Source organism: Abramis brama (genome assembly GCF_963993115.1).
Source record: "Abramis brama genome assembly, chromosome: 2".
Lineage (NCBI taxonomy): Eukaryota > Metazoa > Chordata > Actinopteri > Cypriniformes > Leuciscidae > Abramis > Abramis brama.
Window position 1 is genome coordinate 10,608,116 of NC_139964.1, and position 15,665 is coordinate 10,623,780.

Genomic DNA, 15,665 nt, shown 5'->3' on the forward strand with positions numbered 1-15,665 from the left:
GGACTTACGGCACTTGGGTGGGCCACTCCTGTTTGCCAGATCTGGGCCACAAGCAGGCCATAGCAATGCCACATCTCAGCCAAGAGCAAAGAAATAAACCAGAACTGGAGGATTAAACAACTCCACAAACAGCATTACCAGCTTCACTTTTTACCAATCAGACTGACTTTATTTCTGTCAGACGTCTACAAAAGTTTTTATTGAGAATTAACAGAGGTTTAACTCTAATGTGTTTCATTTAAAGTCACCATTACAGTAAATAGTGTTTCCATTAGTTGGGCTCTTAACTCTTATTATATATTTTGTCTTTTTTGGCAGCTGTGACAGAGTGTTTGTCAAACACATTTGCAGCAGCAAAGAAAGCTAAAGTGAAATGAGATCAGATGATGATGGTTACCTGGTGATGGTTTTATAATCATCATGAAATAACCTGTTTCACTGAGATAATTTGAATCTCACAATTGTGTTGTACCATTAATATATTCTCATCACAAACCCTGTGTTACTGCAGCGTGAGGTCCAGCAATATTATAACAATCAGTTAGAAGACTTTAACAAACATGAGCACAAAAAAAAATCCACGGTGACACACTTAGATATCAAAAATCAGCACATGAATCTCAACAAGGGTGACAATATTTTATTTTTTTTAGATTAATTCAGAACATCACTGAAAAGCTACTAAATGCCACAACAAAAACAACAGCAAAAAAATAAAAGCACATATTTAGAATTAAACAAATTAATAGGACAATTTAGCTGCATAATTTATTCATGTTGCAATGCATGCTGGGAGTTTTGTACAATGATGGTACCCAGCATGCATTGCAGCAAAGTACTTTTGATTCTCACCATTGTTGAGATTCATACGTTGATTATTGATGTCTGTGTTTGTCATCGAACAGTAATGATTCGTGCTCATGTTTGTTAAAGTCTTCTAACTGATTGTTATAATATTGCTGGACCTCACGCTGCAGTAACACAGGGTTTGTGATTTCACTTTAGCTTTCTTTGCTGCTGTAAATGTGTTTGACAAGCACACTGTCACAGCCGCCAAAGAAGACAATAGATATAATAAGAGTTAAGAGCCCAACTAATGGAAGCACTAACCACTGATATGGTGACTTCAAATGAAACAGATTAGAGTTAAACTCTGTTAACCCTCAGGGGACCACAAACGCGCCCGCGCGTTTTGCTCGTTTTTTTTTTTTAGCAATGAAAATAAACACCAAATGCTCTGTTAATTTTGATCTTTCATTTTCGTGTAATACATCAATCGATCCTGTTCAGTTTCTATTTTTTTTCTGTATACTCACAATAAAAATAAAGTGTTTTGCTTTTTGACAAATAAAGAAAAATTAACATGATGCGATTTCTGCCTTCCCTCTGTCCGTGAACTCCCATTTGAAACGCGTTCGAAAATGATCAATAACTCCGCGAAAATTTAGTCAAACAGGCAAACAGACCCACGGGCATAAAGCTTGAGATCGCATCTGTTAAAAGAAGTAACTTATATAAAAAACAAATATTCTCAGTTTCTGTAATCTGTATAAAAAGAGAGCGACTCCTGTCGAGCTAATTAGGAGTTCATTCACAGTAATGTGACCACTCCCCGGAGAGCGCGTGCTATTCAAACGCAAATTCTGAGGGGTGTGAAACGCCCATCAGCTGTAAACACAGCGCGTCGCGATCGAGTGAGGCATAATATAGCCTACCTTATGGAGAAACGATTCCTCAGAACAGTGCTGATGAGGAGCAATATCTCCTGATATGAGGAGCAGATCCCGCTGCGCTGAGGAGTGAGGTAGGCTGTTTTCTTTTCTCACGTGTGGAATAACGTTATGGAATAACGTTAGTGTAGGCCTATGCAAACCGCAAAAAGATGAATCGCATTTCTATAATATGACTCGCCTTTCTGTGAGATGAATGAAGGGTACATATTTGTAAAGACTGTTTAGCCTGAATATGAATCGCGTGTCTGTGTGTGAAAGAATAAACTGCTTTGCTATAGCCTACTGAGATGAGTAAAAATCCACTGGAATATGTTGAAAAAAATGTATTTGTATAAGCAACGTATTAAACTGCAAAAAAAAAAAAAATACTATTTTTGTCAAAAATAAAGTCATAGACTAAGATGTTAGATGTTCCAATGTTGGCTATATTCAAACTAATGAATACATATGATAAAATTTAGGCCTATAATCCTTTTTCTTTTTTTTTTTTTACAAAGAAAGAGTACACTTGAAATATTGTTGAAATTGTAATTATTGTTGTAATTGTAACATTTTTAATAAAATAGCAAAACATATTTACAAGAGAAATGTAAGCGAAATCTTAAATGGTCAATATAAGTCTTCTTCTAAATACATCTTTTGTCGTTGCATTGTGGCTCAGTCAGTGTCACACCTGAATGAATGGCTCATTAGGCAGTCATTATGCAGAATGGGTGGGGAGATTATGCAGAGATTATGCAATCTAAGGTGTAAACTACTCCTCCCCCTTGCATATTGGCTTTCCAAGCAAAACCTGTTTTACACCATTTAAATCAATGTATTTTTTTTTTGTGAACGATAAAGCAAAACTATTTTCACATAATTTTGAAGCTAGAACACAAAGGGACAACATCCATTAGTCAAAAGTCTTGTGGACACATATTTAATATGTGTTTTGTGGTCTTAATTCAGCAACTTTCATTTTAATTTTTTCCAATAACCACGCATAAACATTATTCTCTTAAAAATACAAACATCTACATACACGTTGCTCGCATATTATGGTAGCCCTGTTTGTGCTATATAGAGTGAATTTACACCTTTGCCATTAACATGTTTATAAATAACTGAAAAAAGCACAAATGTCAAGGCATGTCAGAACATCTCAAAGGCCCCCAAAACACTGTGGTCCCCTGAGGGTTAATTCTCAATAAAAACTTTTGTAGACGTCTGACCGAAATAAAGTCAGTCTGATTGGTAATAAGTGAAGCTGGTAATGCTGTTTGTGGAGTTGTTTAATCCTCCAGTTCTGGTTTATTTCTTTGCTCTTGGCTGAGATGTGGCATTGCTATGGCCTGCTTGTGGCCCAGATCTGGCAAACAGGAGTGGCCCACCCAAGTGCCGTAAGTCCATGCTGCATGTGGGCCAGATCATCTTTCCATGTGTGCCAGATGTGGGCCGGATCTGGGCCGACACAATGTTGCTATGTGGGATTGAATATGAGATTGAATAAGTGCACTCAATAACGTCTACAATGGTTTCAGACACCCAAATGGCTGTTCCCTCAAATAGTGCCCTTGGCTTAGTTTTTTGGTTTTGACGTCAACCCGACTTTCATTTCCAAACCAAAATCATCCCCTGACTGATGTTACTAGTTTCTACTCAAGGACCTTGACAGAAACGTAGTGGAGTAAAAAGTATGATATTTGTCTTTCAAATGTAGTGAAGTTAAAGTAAAAAGTTTCCAGAAAAGATAATACTAATAAAAGTAAAGTACAGATACTCAAAAAGTGTACTTAAGTACAGTACTCAAGTAAATGTACTTTGTTACTGTCCACCTCTGCTTTATGGTAATGAGCTATGATGCGGTTCAGCGGCAAACAGCAGCAAAACGCCAGCAACCAATCAGAATATAGACTTCCTTCGCGCTGGCTTTGGAGCATACAATGTAAACTTTCGTTCCTACCAAAACATTAGTTCCGAGAAAATGGAGGAGAAGCTGATCATCGCTGTTGCTGGATTTCCTATCATTTATGATATGACGTTGTTTGCTTATAGGAACCAGTTACAAAAGAACGAGGCATGGGATAAATTAGCTGGGTTAGTTGATGATTTATAATATTTTTACTGATAGATACTCAAATTTGTCTCTGTCTTGCCAGTAGGGCTGCACTATGTATCGTTTAAGCATCGATATTGCGATGTACGAATCCACGATAGTCAGGATGTGCGATGTCAAAAATAGGTAGGCTATCGTAGTTAATCTGTGATTCATTAACCACATTTTCTGGTAGACTGTCTATACTGATTTCTGACCTGATTATTGAGGACACAATAGACCAGGAACATGAAGGTTCCCTGCTGGGAGTTCAAGATCAGGAAGGGGATCTCCAGCTCCTTCCAGAAACCCAGAATCCAGGAGCAACCAAGAACCACAAACTGAGCCAGTGTTTTAAATGTCATATTCCTGCAGAGAAAGATGGAGAGTTAATATATATTTATTGATTATATTGTTGTGGAAAATCTGCAATTGTCCTGTTATAAGTATGCCTTTTTGTCTGTAGAACACTTCTGTATTGTCATCAACCACACTTGAAACTTGTTTATTAAGAAAGTGGTTTATGAAGAAAAACTCTGAAATTGTTAAATATTTTTTTTTTAAGAAAGTGGTTTATAAAGAAAAAACATACCAAACTTAATGTTTTAAGCATTAATTAAAAAGCACAGAGAGGAACAAAACATGTATTAGAAAGAGCTTTGCTAAAGAAAGATGATAAATGCAAGCATTACCGTCAGATGTGTTGCGGACGAAGAGCAGAATGCAGCAAAGAAGAAAAGTCTGAAGAAGGAAGACTAAGAGGAGAAAGGCTTAACAAAGACAGGTCCGAAATGAATTCCCAGAACTCATGACACCTCAAGACTTAGGATTGGATAAATTGTCTGTAAGAGACTGATAATTTATGAGGGGATTTCCAAAGATGGCGACCTCAAGAAATCAGATGGTCTATAAAAGGCTGAAAGGAGAAGATGAAGGCTGACGCTGATTCTTAATGGCCTCTCCGGTGTTACAACGCTTGTAAACGATTTACTCTTGATGTTGTTTTGTCTTGTTTTTTTATATATTAGTGCTTTATATGTAAACTAATTAACCTGTAGATAATAAAACTATATTTAATTTAAACTAAGAAACTCTTTTGCTACTCTCGCCTGCCAAAAGTCTTTGATTTCTAAAAAAGTGAGCTGAACAGACCACGAAGAAGTCTTTGACCTGTGGATTGTGAGTATGAAAATTCAGATGCTTATGATTTAGGACACATTTGACTTTACCTAACCTGAGAATAATCAAAATAAGGTTAAAGGTGTCTAGAAATATGCAGCATATAACAATATATATATACACATTTCATGGAGTGTTCAAATCATATTGTTTGTTACTTGGTTTGTTTCATGTGTGAAACTTCAGCGTTCAGATTTTTCAAGGTGGAGGTCAGACTGATGATGATGTAGATGAAGAGAATCATGTTTAACTGCACAGTAAGAGAAACAACAGTAATTAATCTTTAATCACTTTTCCTTTTAATACAAATTCATGATGAGAAATGTGCTTACTGCTAGTATGACGCAAACAGGTCCCTGAAAACTCCAGATAAAGCCTTTATCCATTTTAATCCAGCACCTGTTTAGAGGAAGAAAAATAATTGAATGAACAAACATGAAGGATGAAGGTGTTGATCTCTAAGTCGTTCAAACTAAACTCACTTTTCACTTCCGTAGCCTTTAGGATCCACCCCAGCAGACACAGCCACCACAACCAGAGCAACCGTATATCCAATCACACACAGGAATCCACTCCTAAGCACCCCCCTCCTTTTGGAGCTGATCTGTGATAGGTTCTTCACACAGATGAAGAGCAGCACAGCTTCAATGAACATCCACACAAAGCCGGAGAGAAAGAGGAAGTGCAGCACACCTGATATCACGGCACACAACACCTGGAGATCATGAGAGACGGTTATGATGATTCTCAGTGAGACTGTGCTGAGCTGTAGGGCTCCTTCATCATTCTCACCTGATGACGGCGTATGAGGCTCAGGAACTGTTGTGTGAGCAGGAACAGAAGGTGAGCCAACAGCAGACTCACGCAGAGGTTGATTCGAGCCACATTATTCACTCCAGGACTCCATTGACAAAGGGCAAAGGTCAACAGGGCCAAACTGAAGAACACCAGCCCCACAATCACACACACCAAATTCAAGACGTCCAGCAGTGAGTCGCTCTGAGGAAACATGTCAGAGTACATGAGTGCCAAATCTGTGCTGTTCTTCAATGCTCACTATAAATGTTCTCGTACCTCTGATGGGCGGCTGGTTTGCATGATGAGAGCGAATGTGGACAGATGAACACAGGAACACACAGTGTAACTGCTGTTGGTCTTTAAAACAGAACAACCATCTACAATCCACTCGCTGATGCTCCAGTACACACAGGACAGAGAACCGTCGGGGTCAAACTCCTGCAAAAAGAAGAAAGAACATGCAGAAAATAGTATAACACTGAATATTAGATGTTTTCAGATGTTCATCAGTTCTCAGGTTGGACAAAAACACATTTCAGTCTCTCACTCTGATGTGTTTGAAGGTGAAGTTGACTGGTTTGGTGAGTTTAGCGTTGGTGGTTTCGAGAAGAGTAGCTGAGATCACAGTGGACATCATGGTTTTAATCGTGTCAGTTGATGTGTTGAAGAAGTCTGGCTTCAGTAAATTCTCCATTGTGTTATAACTCATGAAAGCCACAGCAGCTGATCCTGTGTGACAGAAACAGAAGAAACTTGTATTCAACACATTAAAACCTTTAGTTAAATGTGGTTTAGTGATATCTTCTAAAAATGTTTTATTTAAAATGTTGTATTAAAACACATCTCACATACTTGTTTCATTGTTGTTATTGGCGATCTCAATGAGATCGATGTCCATAGAACAATTTGTTGTGACAAGTCGAGGGATTTTATCTAAGGTGACACTGGATCCAACCATGAAGATTTCAACCTCTGATTTAGAAAATAAGCAGTTATGTTTTGTTTTTTGTTTTTATTAAAGTTGATTCAATCTGCACAAATGTGCAAAAAACAAAACAATAAAAAGACTAAAACAAAATAACTATTTAATTTAATTACTAGTTTGAACTAATCAGTTAACTTTGTACACAGCAAAATCACCAGAGTTAAATTAAGTCAAGCTGGTAATGCTGTTTGTGGAGTTGTTTAATCCTCTTCTGCTGAGATCTTGAGAGATGTAATGTCTTCTTTTATCTTTAGTTGATTCATCTTAGGGTAGAGGAGACCGGGAGTGTTGCAACAGGGGATGGTTGCAACATGTCATTTTTCTCCAATCAGAAACAAGCTAGAGTGATGACACTCATCCTGCTCATGCACAGTTAGACCCTCCCCCCAACAAGAAGACAGATCTGCTGCTGCATTTATTGAACAAAACTTGTTTTGGAGGTATGAAAGTAACATTTCAACTTACTTAGTTTGAATTATTGTTTTGTTGACTTCTTAGTGACATAGTTAGCATGTGTCAAAGTCAGTGTGTCATGGCTGATAGGTTTGGGGACAGTTGCAACAAGTTATAAATTGCATGTTTAATAAAAGTTTGTTGCATTGCAAATTGTTCAATTCTTCCTGTCTGGCACTGAAATATGGAGAGATTGAATATCATCTGTAACACCTGCACACTGAATATATGTAGGCCTATGTTCTACACATAAACAAACAAAACTCAATAACTGTTATTTGATAAATATCACTAAATAAATAAATAATAGGTTACAATAATATTATTATAGAAATAAATAATACTATAGGCCTAAAACAGTTCATATTTTTAGAATTCTATATGCTCATTGAGACAAAAAGCTAAAGTTAATTAGTGAAATTTAAGGTATTTTTAACATGTTGCAACCGTCCCATGGTTGTGTTGCAACTGTCCCCTGGGTTGGGGTCAGTTGCAACATCTGGCTTCTTCCATTCAAATAAATACTGTGAACGATATGTCATATATAATCATCTTTAAATGGTATAGAGTTTAATATCGTCGCTGTCGGGCGGAAACCTCGTATGTCCAAATTTGGTCAATTTCATATTTTTCCACAAATCGATGCTATTGGTCAGTCCCCACGTGGTTCTGTTATTTTTACAAATTATTAACCAATCTAAAGTGTTGAAAATAGCTTGAGAGCAAATCTCGTAACTCCATTGGACACTTAAACTGTCTAAGAATCCTCGTAACTCCACCTCTTCTTCACTCCGCGGCAGGAGTTTACGCGGCATAATCCGGCATTTTGTCTCCTCAGGATTGAAAGTCTGCTCTAGACTATATAAACTCCCTGATATCATATATAAACTCAGTTTCATCATCAATAATAACAGTTTCTCCACTCACCAACAGCATCAAGAGTTAAACTGACTCTGTCATTTGTGTCTGTCGGCTTCACCAATGTAGAGATGAGTTTCTCGTTGGCTTTTAACACACGGTTTCCGTTGGAGGCTAGTTCAGCTCGGCTGACTGATGATGAAGACTCTGAAATCTCTCCTGAAGCGTTGAGGACCATATTCAAAACATCGGTCACAGTCTAATTTATTGATCAGAAAAAAAAATTACTGTAAATGTAAATATTAAGAAAGCCAATTAATCAGGCCTGCAATGTCAACAATGTAACTGACAATTACATTTGATTTGATTATTTTATATATATAAAATAATTCTCTTGAAGACTTACAGTCAAAGGAAGCTCTTGAGCTGTAATGTTCTCGATCTGCTCTAGAAGATTTTGAACGGATTCAGTCTGACTCTGAAATCAAAATTGAGAAGACAGAATTTGACAATGTGTGAGTGATGACTTTAACCGGGTATGCTGAGTGCCTCTGAAATGAGACACAGACAGTGTTTTTTAACAAATTTCTTTAACAAATGATTCAATGACATATTTTTTTAAACATTTGTCGCCACCTACTGGTGGAAATGAAAATACTTTTCTAAAGGTGCTTTTCTGTATTTTGCTCGCTACAGTGGACAGTGTTTGTATCCAAACCAGTGCCAGCCCGAGCCTTTTGGGGGCCCTTAGCAGAATTTGATTTGGGGGCCCCCTCCCACCACGCGTAGTTAAAAAAGTTTTAACTTTTCCTTTACTCTTTTACTAACTCTTTGAAACTTCTGAAAACAAACTGTAAACATATTCCAGCATTGCAATCTTGACATCGCAGCCTGTTCATTATAGCCGTAATAAATATATAATAATAAAATAGTCAACCTAACATATACAACTTACACTGCTCTGTTTAAATAGTCAGTAGTACAATTCATACCGTTCACAGTAAGCACCGCGCCACTGTGTTTCCAAGGTTTGTTTCCAAGCACATTTTTGCGTGTGAAAAGGATAATTTTTTCCATCGATATTGGAACGTGAGTGAAGTACAAAGAAGCCTATAATAAAGAATAGTTTACCATCCAGGTTGGTAAACATTTACACAGGTTGGCGTAACCTCTTGTTGATGTTTGAATTATTAGCAAACAAAATGGAGACTAGCTAGACCCTCCCTCCTCCTCATCCGCGCACTACCCCCCTAACCCCACCCCCACATCATTCTTGTCGGTTATTGGCTGGAACAGTTTGTTATGTTTTCGGGCTGTGGGTCGCTCTGTTTGTTGCTCAGTTTGTTTTTGCTGCAGTTTGTGGAGCCTGGGCTGTCTGCAGAGACCGCTTTTTTTACAGTGTGTTCAGGGGACAGGCAGCTAGCGGATAGTGAGGAGATGTTTGCGGTATGTGAAAAAAAATGTTTTGGCCTAAAAAACGCGTGAGATCGCTTATAGCACCTTTAAAACAATTGATGTAATTTGTTACAGCTAATTATGATCATATAGGGATTGTCAAAGTTTTTTTTTTTTTTTTTTTTTCGTCATCTACTGAATTTTTCGTCAACGATACCAGGGACACCGAAACACCGGGGAACATGAAATTTGGTGGGCATGTAGCCCCACTAGACTTTTACGGAAAAATTTCGTTTGGTCCCCGGGGGCCACTCCCCCCCCGCGCTGGGCCCCCCCAAACCCAAAAAATGCAGTTTTTCCTAAATAACTACCTGAACCGTGGCACCGAGGATGAATACATTTTTATGGTATGTTGGTCTTAAGGGCCCACATCAACCTAGCCCATAATCACTCATTTGTGGTTTGCGCCCCTCCCATAAAAAATTAAAATGCAATATTATTCTGCTTTAATCGCCCCTGTCTTCAGTGGAGATGTTCAGAACTGCACCATATTCCATGTGTATGATTAACTTGACATCCTCTGGGGGTATGCTAAGTTTCGTAGAATTTCATCCATGGGGGGGTATAAAATAAATTCATTTATGTGCACATTTAGTGACTGTACACTCATCGGCCTGTAGATGGTGGTGTTGAGAGAAGGGTTGCTGGTTTAGGATGATACTGTCACACACACACATGCAGGAATACAAACAAACGCAAGCATGCACACACACTGACATCCACACGCACAGACACACACCCATACACACACATACAAATCCACATGCACAGACACACACACACAAACACACACGCGCACACACATGTACGCACGCATACATACGCACACAGACACACACACACACAGACACACACACACACAAACACACACACATACACACACACACAGACAGACATGCACATACTACTACTTTTTTTAGGTATATACATAAACACGCAATACAGCCAAATTGCTCCACGTCATTTATTTTTGTGGAAAGCCAGTGCAGGCCTGAGCGGCGGTCATATTTTGTACCGCCATGCGGTATAATGTATAATGTACATGCGGGATTTTCTCAAATTGTATTTATGATTTAGTTAAAACCATAAATTGTGATTTAATGTCAAACCAAAAGAGTGTTAAAGTTAATGAGATAATTAAGTGATTAATTGAGTGATGATTGACTATTATTGAAGACACCTGATGTTAACAAGCAGAATCACTGAAGGAGAAAATCACAAATTGTAAGTTACCATTATGGCGATCAGTGTTTGATTTAGTTGGGCTCTTGACCCTTATATGTTTACTTTAGATTTTGTTTGGCTGTTGTATCCGAGTTATAACTGACAGATGAACAAAGAAAAAAAAGTGATCTGATGGTGTTGGTTATAAATAAATAAATACAATTTGAGAAATTAGAAAAAAATTTGCTGCAACAAATTACATCAATTTTTTTAAGTTAATCCAAAGTATCATTTTTTTCAGTGCAGGGGTTGGCCACTTAGTTCGCTTATGTCTTGGGCCGGACCTGATCCAAACTAACAAACTTTTGTAATAGAAGTACTGGAATAAAAGTTAAAGTTTGTAAAAGAAGTAATGAGAATGTGTGGTTGAAATGGACAGCTTCGTGGACAGCTTTCTCTGCGCATTAAATCCCCCATATTGCCAGCAAACAATGAGAATGCAGAACAATGATGATGACAGAGAGTATAGGCTTCAAAGCTATTGTGGACCCGCTTACCCAAAACCCTGGTTTGGCAAATAAATGAATGACGGACAGTTACGTATTTCCAAAATTTTATTATGTAAGCTTTATGTTACTCCTCAAATAACAAGGGAATTTGTAGTAATTTCTAGTATTAATTAATTAGCGAGTCCACAAACTCATTCTTTCAATTGTTTTTTGTATGCAGAGTATTCACAGCTTATATGGACTGAATGCCCCCATAAACCATCAGCAATTATTAGAAAAGCACATTCATATTTCAGATTACGCACATATCTAAAATGCACATGTTATTGCACTGCTTCAGTTTGGACTATTATTGATAGGAGTCTCTACAACTTCAATTTCAGAAACTCAACTTACGTTGCGTCCTTCCAGCAGCTTTATATTTATACCTGCAATGACAGAAATCAGCATGAAGACAATAATATAATAAACTGCAAAACTTTGAAAAATAACTATTTTATTAGGCAGCAATTTCAGCAACATTGTGGATTCAGCAAGATTTCAGCAGTTGTGGACTAATGGTGAGAGCAGTGGATCCAACTTTTTAGAGTGGTGTACCTCCTTCTGAGTACCCCCTCTCTTCCACTTAGACTTCAGTCATACCTTTTCCATTAAGGGACAATATTTGCCCCCTAAATTTATTTCCCAGTGCTTTTTTTTACCATGCATAACTTTATTAAATAAAAAATGTTTTCAATGAAAAATGTTCAATAGAGCAAAATGCAAAGATTCTGTCACTTCTCGTTGTATTTCAGTATATAGACAGAACTTCTTTCACATGGAAACATCTGCTAACAATGGGAATTTACATTCAGTGTTGACACCTTTTGGGGGGTAGGAGACCATTTGTCTAGAGACCACTTTCCTTTGTGTGCCAGCTATCTCTAAACTCTACCAGTAGCACTAATGGCAGGAAAAAAATATATAAATCATTGATTCTACTTTGTTATATTTAAAATTTTTCTTTCTATAAAAGCCTATTGATATATACGCATGAAAAAGTGAGGGTACACTTGAGATCATCACTGTTTTAGGCCTATATAGTTCCTAAAAAAATGACCATGGGAAAATTCAGACATTTAAAAAATTCAGACATTTCAAATGATACCAAACATGTATAATACTGGATGATAATTATCGTCATCAAACCATATGTATTTTTGGGTAATTTTCATGTGGTCTCAGCATGAAATTTCTGAAACTGAAGTTCTTTGGTTTGATTAACAGTAAATGGAAAGCAATACGAGTGAGGCCGCTCACCTTCACATGATGAGTCTAGTCTTGCATCACGATCAAATCCTTCAGGACACGTGCAGTTATAAGAGCCAACGGTGTTCACACACACCAGACCATCTGTGCATTCAGAGGTCTTCTCAAGACACTCATTGATATCTGTTGGGGAAACAGTTGGTATTATTCATAGTGTTTTAATCATAGTAGTCATAGTAATCATAGTTTATCAGATAAACCCCTCTCGTACCCACACACTGTCCGGTTGATGCTGTGAAATTGGGTGGATCTGATTTAAATCCTTTATCACAGGTGCAGTAGTAACTTCCATGTGTATTGAAACACTGAGCGTTTTCGCCACACGGACTCCGCGTCTCACACTCATCTTCATCTGTAAGAGAGGCAGGTATCAAAATCGAAACGTTGTTACAAAGTTTAATAACTACGGTTACACAAATTCCCTCTTTTGAGTGACATACAGAGCATTAACTGTGTATTATGCACATTATGAAAAAGACATTGTATTAAAACACACAAGGTTCTCATTACTGACACAGGTCCTATTTTTTAATGTTTTGAATCCATCGCCACATATACTGCAGTCAGATTCACCCGTGTTCACTCTGAAGGAATCACTCACAATGGCTGTGCACTTGAAATGACACATCAAGGATGTTAAGAGGCTAAGAGCAGGTTTAAAACTTGCCCCATTGAAGTCAACAGGGTGCAAATTTTAAAAAGAGGATAACACGGTGTAGGATAACACCACTCAAGCCCAATGGCCGCGGCTGCCCGGGAAAGCATGGCCGTCATCTCGGGATCAGACTCGGACAATGCTGGCACACCCGAAGGTGGCAGCACAGCCGAATCCTCACTTCCGGAGGACTCCTGCCCACCTTGTGATGCAGCGATCGACATTGCATCCTCTTCTGGAGCGCCAAACGAGATTCGCGGAGCCTCTGTAGAGGGACCAGCGGTCTCAGTCTGGACACTCGCGGGTACCAGCGCTGGAGAGGGGGGTGTGGACCGTGGACGAGTCGGCGGTTTGTTCCACACCGTTACCCTCAGGTCACCCCGGCCACCAGCCGAAGTACAGCCTCCTGGGAGACCGTAGATCGGGGTGTGGGTGGGGGGACTCTCGCTCGAGTTAGCTCATTGAGTCTCGACCGAAGCGCGGAGATGGTCATGTTCCCACAGTGAGAACATGAATCATCCACAAACGCTGCTTTAGCTTGATCAATGCCCAAACACACAAAGCAGCGATTGTGCCCATCAGAATTAGACACATTGCGACTGCAACCATATGTGCACGGGCGAGGCATCTTTAAAAAGACGTGCCGCGTGCAAGCTCTTTTGTGAGAGGAAAAACTCTGCGGATGTTGAAGCGGCCAGGGAGAAACACACTATCTGTCAGATCACTGATCAGATCAGCAGGGTAATGTGCACTCGCTGGAATCGCCGTCACACCAACACCGGAGAGTTCACTCCGGTGAACCAAAGATCAAAATGTCCAGTTTTTTAAATGTTTTGAAAAAGGTTGAGGGGAACATTCCATTTGATCATTTTGCAGTTGGTATTAATCATAGTGTTTTAATCATAGTAGTCATAGTAATCATAGTTTATCAGATAAACCCCTCACGTACCCACACACTGTCCGGTTGATGCTGTGAATTTGGGTGGATCTGATTTAAATCCTTTATCACAGGTGCAGTAGTAACTTCCATTTGTATTGAAACACTGAGCGTTTTCGCCACACGGACTCCGCGTCTCACACTCATCTTCATCTGTAAGAGAGGCAGGAATCAAAATCGAAACGTTGTTACAAAGTTTAATAACTACGGTTACACAAATTCCCTCTTTTGAGTGACATACAGAGCATTAACTGTGTATTATGCACATTATGAAAAAGACATTGTATTAAAACACACAAGGTTCTCATTACCGACACAGGTCCTATTTTTTAATGTTTTGAATCCATCGCCACATATACTGCAGTCAGATTCACCCGTGTTCACTCTGAAGGAATCACTCACAATGGCTGTGCACTTGAAATGACACATCAAGGATGTTAAGAGGCTAAGAGCAGGTTTAAAACTTGCCCCATTGAAGTCAACAGGGTGCAAATTTTAAAAAGAGGATAACACGGTGTAGGCAACACCGATTTGTCGTTATTCTCTGTATTGACAGCACTCCAAATTTACCAAAAAATGAGCTCAATGTTAAAATTGACCGAAGTTCTCCTTTAATATGATTGTAAGATTGCACTCGATCAGCCCAAATTCCGGCATCCGACCAGCGCGGAAGGTCTCTACGTGTTACTGTCTTTTCTCGTGGCAAAGTATTATTGATTAAATGAAATACATTTGGAAATATATTCTCGAAATTATTTCATCTGACTCCATAAATGAAAAGGTTTTAATGATATCTGTGGATCATTAAATGTGAGCGAATGTTTGACTATTCTTTTTTAACTCTTTAATGAAAATAATGTCAAAGTCAGTTAGAATAATCAAATGTAACAATTTATTATGTCAGGTAAATGTATCATGCCAATTTCATTATCAATTCAAAGATAATCGATACAAAACATCAACTGCTCTGGAATAAAGAGAAGAGATGCGAAACCCGACATTATACATGAAGCTGAGAATCTCCCTGTCAGCCTCTCAGGCTAATCTGAGAAACAGAAAGGCCACGATCTTCTCGTTGTATTTCAGTATATAGACAGAACTTCTTTCACATGGAAACATCTGCTAACAATGGGAATTTACATTCAGTGTTGACACCTTTTGGGGGGTAGGAGACCATTTGTCTAGAGACCACTTTCCTTTGTGTGCCAGCTATCTCTAAACTCTACCAGTAGCACTAATGGCAGGAAAAATATATATAAATCATTGATTCTACTTTGTTAAATTTAAAATTTTTCTTTCTATAAAAGCCTACTGATATATACGCATGGAAAAGTGAGGGTACACTTGAGATCATCACTGTTTTAGGCCTATATAGTTCCTAAAAATATGACCATGGGAAAATTCAGACATTTAAAAAATTCAGACATTTCAAATGATACCAAACATGTATAATACTGGATGATAATTATCGTCATCAAACCATATGTATTTTTGGGTAATTTTCATGTGGTCTCAGCATGAAATTTCTGAAACTGAAGTTCTTTGGTTTGATTA

At 38.3% G+C, this 15,665-nt stretch overlaps 1 protein-coding gene across 2 annotated transcripts in view; it reads right to left on the minus strand.

Moving 5' to 3' along the window:
* LOC311077587 (uncharacterized protein) overlaps window positions 1–15,665 on the minus strand; it is a 118,867-nt gene that overhangs the window by 64,803 nt on the left and 38,399 nt on the right. Inside the window, exons 12-25 of one of the 2 annotated variants that reach the window (XM_084106122.1) lie at window positions 14,124–14,264; window positions 12,731–12,871; window positions 12,511–12,642; window positions 11,608–11,639; window positions 8,490–8,561; window positions 8,153–8,342; window positions 6,640–6,759; window positions 6,335–6,516; window positions 6,064–6,225; window positions 5,782–5,988; window positions 5,472–5,704; window positions 5,322–5,388; window positions 5,148–5,239; window positions 4,029–4,179 (exon numbers count right to left, since the gene is read on the minus strand). In XM_084106122.1, the coding sequence (XP_083962248.1) occupies window positions 4,029–4,179; window positions 5,148–5,239; window positions 5,322–5,388; window positions 5,472–5,704; window positions 5,782–5,988; window positions 6,064–6,225; window positions 6,335–6,516; window positions 6,640–6,759; window positions 8,153–8,342; window positions 8,490–8,561; window positions 11,608–11,639; window positions 12,511–12,642; window positions 12,731–12,871; window positions 14,124–14,264 (1,922 nt within the window). The remainder of the gene's footprint in view (window positions 1–4,028; window positions 4,180–5,147; window positions 5,240–5,321; window positions 5,389–5,471; window positions 5,705–5,781; window positions 5,989–6,063; window positions 6,226–6,334; window positions 6,517–6,639; window positions 6,760–8,152; window positions 8,343–8,489; window positions 8,562–11,607; window positions 11,640–12,510; window positions 12,643–12,730; window positions 12,872–14,123; window positions 14,265–15,665) is intronic. The other variant, XM_084106121.1, reaches the window with a different exon arrangement.